The sequence below is a fragment of the Hippoglossus stenolepis genome, chromosome 17 (assembly GCF_022539355.2).
Source record: "Hippoglossus stenolepis isolate QCI-W04-F060 chromosome 17, HSTE1.2, whole genome shotgun sequence".
Classification (NCBI taxonomy): domain Eukaryota; kingdom Metazoa; phylum Chordata; class Actinopteri; order Pleuronectiformes; family Pleuronectidae; genus Hippoglossus; species Hippoglossus stenolepis.
In genome coordinates, this window is record NC_061499.1 from 147,876 (window position 1) to 153,875 (window position 6,000).

Here is a 6,000-nt window from a genome sequence, read left to right on the forward strand (position 1 = left end):
ATTATGTTATAATATAATTTTTCCTAAAATGGTTTTAGAGTTATGACAATATATAATCCAACAAAATTTGCTATCGAGACCGCCAACCATAATATTTTTTATAGTGCACAAAATTAGAGGGTTCCTTGCACTGTTACACATATCCAAGCAAAATTGGTGCTGTGAAATGATATATCCTTAACTGAATAGAGATCGAATTTGGAGTGAAGAAGCAATTTCCAAACAGAAATTCTTTATTTATTTAATTTTCTTTATTTTTAGAATTGGAAGATAAAGACTACTTCAGAATTTTACTTGAGATTTTCACCCTTAGATATAATATGTGCTGACATCTTGCAAGTAAATTTTGTATCTGATGTTGTGATCATTTTATGATCAAAAGGGAGGAATGTAATGACATTTTTTTACCATTATACCACACTAAATATTATCTCTGCTTATGCATACTATTTCTGCTTGTGTAACTGCCAAAATGACATCAGAGCCACAAATCTGAGACTGTGCTCGTCTCCCCCAACAAGACCTCGAAGAGGCCTTCAGCATGTGTCTGTGTCTTATCTCCTGGGATTTTAATATTCACTCAGTCCACACACGTAGTTCTCACAACACATAGTTCACACACACACTCACACAGTTCAACTCTTCACACACACACACATCTCTTCATTGCATCTACATAAAAAGCATACACCTGCAACTGTTTCTTTGTCATTACAAATGCAGTGTGCTACCCAAGGGAATGAATGTGATAAAATGGCCAATGAATGTGAACGAACAGATAAATCTGCACAGAAAAAGTTTTCTTTGTATCCTACAGTGCCTCAGTGTGTCAGAGTGGACCACGATCTCGACTGTACCCCTCTTCAGAGACCTGAAGTGGCTTCAGCCCCAGCCGTTCACCTCCACGAACAGAACAGCAGACACCTGCTACAGGTGTGGAAAGAGGGGACGTTGGGCGAGGGAGTGTCCAGAGGAACGAGGTGCAGCTGCTCAGGCAGATTTGAGGAGGGGGGCCAGGAGAGAGCGGTGGAAACTCTGATTCATTCGATGCCTGAGATACATGGTATCGCACCCACACCACACATACAGTACATGAAAGTGACACACCAAATGTCACTGACACACACACATTGATATTAGAAGCAATCACATGCTTAGAAATGAAAAATTACTTTTCTGTTCATATAAAAAACAATGGTTTAGAGATGAATGCAAAATGATAAACCTTTGATAACACGTTTTGTGGAACACAGGCCCCAGAGGTTACACCCACAGATACAATGCACAAACCCCCTTAGGACAGCTCCAAAGAAACATCACCCTCACCCGGAGGATCACGCCTGCCGGTTCCCCCGACAATAGTCTCTTAATGACTCTTAAACATCTCCACTATAACAAATTGACTTAAAAAAGCCGCACTGGCAAGTCCTTATTATTTTTTGTTTTAGGAGTAGACATGACAGAGCTGACCCATGGGCATCGTAAGGGTAGACGTCTGTTCCTCCTCCCTAGAACTCAGCCTTCCCCTTCCCCGTCTGATCTCTACTACTAGCTCCACGAACTCTCCCCTGAATCCACCTCACCACTACCATCCCCACCCAGCTCCCCTGCGGTACAATATTACGACGCCAGTACCGTTGAAGATGTGGTAGAAATAGAGACTGGATACAATGATGAAAACATATGGCTAAAATGGGTCCACTTTACCGCCCATTCCCAAAACCTCACTAATTGTATAGTCTACAGTCAGCCCCGGCCCCCCTACTGATAGACTCGGATCGACCGGTTTTGATTGCATGTATGGCTTACACATGGGAGCCGATCCACTCCAACTGTTCTACTCTCAGTCATCTCTTTCCCCGGCGCCAAACAACACGCTGCTCCTATATTTACTCCAGTAAAGGGAAATTACACATGTCTGACTAAAAAAGGTAACTCATCTCACAGAGAGATGGGTTCAATACCGTCCTCCTGGTGTTCTAGAAACATCAATGTTACCGACTGGCACAACGCCACACAGCTGGAGTGGGCCCGCAGGTACCTCTGCTGGTACTGTGGAGGAAAACGCTTGAGGAACCACCTTCCTTCAAACTAGACCTAGACCTCCTACTGGCAGAAAAGGGTGGTGTGTGCACTATGATAGGAAGTTCTTGTTGTACATTTATCCCCAGCAATACAGCCCCTGATGGCTCGGTGACCAGGGCTCTCTCCGCCTTACGCACCATGGCACAGAACATGGCCGCAGACTCTGCAATTAACAACCCCCTAGATAGCTGGATGAACACTGCATTCGGCAAATGGGAAGGGCTAATTGCATCCTGCCTCCTCTCCCTAGCTATCTTTGCAGCTATCCTAGTCACCTGTGGCTGCTGCTGCTGAATCCCTTGCTTTAGGACCTTGCTCAACAGACTCATCACCACGGCTCTGACCAAGGAAAACATGCCCCATCCCCAACCCTATCAGTCGCCTTTGTTGAGTGGTGATGATGATGATGAGGGGTTTGCATTGGATGAGATGGAGGTTGGGGAGATCGTGGATGATCCCCAGTAAGTTGTTCACACCATAAAATGGTGTGAAAGGAGGGATTTGTTAGGATTTTAATAACATAATTAAACACTATAGCCCCGAAAAGGATCGATTTTACGCGCACCATGTTTGTACCTTAACAGAAAGAATTAATGTGTGTGAGTCTGTGAAGATGGCAATGAAACTGAACTCTAAACAAATGCAGTATGTTAGACATGGGTGGGGGCAGGGGCAGTTTGGGCTGAATATGTGGGAGAATGTGCGGCCTTCACATAGACTGTTAGTAGCCGTTGCTGGCTGGTTTTAATCTTGAAGTTGGTTGTTGTGTGTGTGTGTGCGTCACATCGCAGTTCAGTTCTGCACCTGTCTGATCAGGCCTGTTTGAGAAGACTGTACATCTGTGGCAGACAATACACTGTACTTTAACTTGTTCTCATACCTAACTTACTATATTACAGCCTAAACTCCATTAGCTTTATTCAAACATCACACATACATGAATGCACTGTTTTCTTAAGAAACTTTGACATACCCTTAGAAAGAATTCAAGCAGCTGCCACTAGGGTCTGAAGGACAGATAGGAAAGGCGTTGTTTGTCTAGAAAATCGCATGCCATACTGAAGACTCACAAGGCTTCAGCCGGATAAAGGCTTGTTTCAAAACACCAAACCAAACACTGTCAGAATGTGAAGATTTGCCCAGCTACTATCTAAGGAGGGACGAAACTGGGAGCAGCTCCTCATCATTGGCGGATTCCAGTGCCTAGAGGCTGGGACCAGCCTGTGCACTAGCCACGGTGACTCCCCCTCGTTATTGACCAATGAAGTTCTACCTACTATTATAAATATTGCACCCGCCGTCCGTTCAGGCGACTCAGACTTCCCGGCGGTATTAGACGGCCTGGGGCTGTACGTTGAGTGCCCATAGCTATGTTGTAGCTTTTCATTGCTTCTAAATAAATACTTTTGAACCAAGACCGACTCTTCTCTCTACCTAAGGATAAAAGAACACGACAAGAACCCGAGAACCCGCTCCACTGCCCGGTCAGACTCTGTGAATTATCCACAACAATATGGCTGCAAGTAACTCATGTCCATTATCATTTGATCTGCAGATTATTTTTCCTATAATACAAAGTTTTTCATTTGTCATTTCCTTTGAAAAACGTGTGACACGATTGTTAAAATAGTTCCGTGCAGTTTATCACCCACCAGGTCGCTGAGCTTTTGAGATCTTGACTTCGGAATAAGTGGTTTCATCTGTAGAGGGTGTGGCCACTGCAACACAGAAATATACATATATGTACATTTATGTGCTGCTGGTAAATGTGTTCATGTTTCTGTCAAACAGAAAAACACAAGGGACGAATCCTGGAGACTTCTGGAACGTTTGAGTTTTACAAAATGGAAAAACAGGGAAGTCAAGTCCATCGAGTCAAAGACTGATGAAAATGAACAATTTCCAAATGAACAACTCACTGTTTTAACATCTCAAATTAATAATAATAATAATAATAATATAAAACAATGTGTACACTCAGTATTCAGTATTATACTTTAAAACTCACCATCTGTGTTTCCCCTCGCTCTTTTGAACTTAATATCAGAGTAAAGAACTTCAGCTTCAGCCATTTTCCTGCTGTGGGACCATCAGTGAGTATAAATTTGGAAATAAATTTAGTTTTGTCTGACACCTGCTCGAAAACTGTTCTAATCTTTCCTGTCAGACTCAAATGTGCTGAAGGCTCTAAGAAGACGTGTAGTTCCTCCAGACCACATCATTAGGATATTTCACTTCCTCAAGTTTTGTTCAAACGGATATTTGTTGTTTTCTAACAGAGACGTCTCAGACGTGAGTGATGTTATTCAGTTTGAATGTTTCACAAAGGAAGTGATGAAGTTGTTTATTTCGAGTAAGTACAAATTTCCCACAATTTTTAAATACAATTATATACATTACTCTGAAGTGTTCCCTTTGTGCATGATTAGTACTTTCACTTTAAGTATTTGAAGTATATTTTGATGTCAAGACTTTTAATTTTGAACAATAATTTTGTGTATGATATATATTTTATATAGAGTTTGTCCACAAATAACATAAATTTAAGCAGATTATGCTCAACAATATAAACAATGAAAACTATGGAAACATATTAAATTCACTGGAGCTAAAATAAATCTGCTCTTTTTCTGAATTCATAAATAAATTCATAAATTATTCTTCTGTTTTTCAAAATTCACAAGATTATTTTCAGATTTCATGTCATTAGTTTGTCTGGTTTTTCCCCTTAAATAAGAAAGGAAGTTATCTTTTTCATTATTTATTAATAAAAACAAAAAAAAATATTCTTGTAAAATAAACAATTTCAGAATTAAGTTTACGCTGACGTAGAAAACCAATAAACCTTTTTACGTATTTAACTTTCCGGAGTGACTCCTTGTTCGGGTGTTGCACAAAGACGCGTCCAGTGAGTTTCGTCCAATCAACACGCGCCTCAGTTGACAGAACATCGTGACAGCCAATCAGACGCCGCAGCGTCCATGCGGGAGGGTCTAACCTGCCATGCTCGCTCGAACCCTCACAGTCCGAGAGCTGCAGGACAGAAGGTCGCAGAGCTTCGGCCCAACGGACAACAGACGACACCACGTTCACATGTTTTTGTTAAAGTTGTTAAAGACATTCTTTCTGATAGAAACTGTAAAGAAGAGACATCTTCATCAAGACTTCCGGTTCTGACGCAATTCACTTCTCTCCAGTCGCTGCACATTCATGTTTTATTTCTTGTTTCCTTTCAGTCGGTTGAATGTCAACACTTTCAGTTGTGACCTGAGATCTGCGTCATTTTATTTGGAATAAAGAAGAAAGTTTTGAAAAGTTATGTTTGATTTTCCTTCCCATCTCTCCGGATAGAGAAAGACTTGGATCTCTGCCTCACCCGCAGCGAAACGATATTTCTTCATTCATATTTTAAGGCAAAACTATCGAGTGTAAATAAAAACTGACTCCAGGTCTGGAAAGAGAAGCCAATGCAGAAGTGCCTGAAACTTGTATTCTCTCAACCGACCAGCAGAGGGCGACTCCACTGGTTGTTTCTATAGAAGTCTATGAGAAAATGACTCAAAATAACTTCTCACCACATTAATAAATGTCAGTAAACATTTTTCCCGAGGAGGTTGAGATGTTCTCAATCTCTAGTTTCTCACACAAACACTCAGAATAGACTCAACAGGAAAGAAGGATATATTATATATAATTTTTAATATACATAGATTTTATATGAGGGAGGAGTTGACGTCACTTTAAAATGACAAGGAAACTGAAGAACATATGAGACTCTAGATATTATTCAAAGTTGTTTATGTCTGGAGAAGATCTTCATTAATAAAGCATCATGCCTCAGTTTGTGAAAGTGGCTGAGGACTCGAGCTCAATCTGATCCAACTGGATTTCAGGGACATGCTTCTTCTGGTTTCG

General features: G+C 41.1%; 2 protein-coding genes across 12 annotated transcripts in view; both read right to left on the reverse strand.

Moving 5' to 3' along the window:
- Window positions 1-6,000, reverse strand: part of LOC118103892 (hepatic lectin-like) — a 207,725-nt gene that overhangs the window by 62,722 nt on the left and 139,003 nt on the right. Inside the window, exons 1-2 of one of the 11 annotated variants that reach the window (XM_047344105.1) lie at window positions 4,094-4,395; window positions 3,738-3,803 (exon numbers count right to left, since the gene is read on the reverse strand). The exons of 9 other annotated variants lie outside the window; for them this stretch is intronic. In XM_047344105.1, coding sequence (XP_047200061.1) covers window positions 3,738-3,803; window positions 4,094-4,157 — 130 coding nt within the window. In that variant the 5' untranslated portion in view covers window positions 4,158-4,395. Of the gene's footprint in view, window positions 1-3,737; window positions 3,804-4,093; window positions 4,396-6,000 lie in introns of those variants that run through there. One more of the 11 variants, XM_047344106.1, reaches the window with a different exon arrangement.
- The window catches only part of LOC118103841 (hepatic lectin), a 228,139-nt gene that overhangs the window by 49,119 nt on the left and 173,020 nt on the right, over window positions 1-6,000 (reverse strand).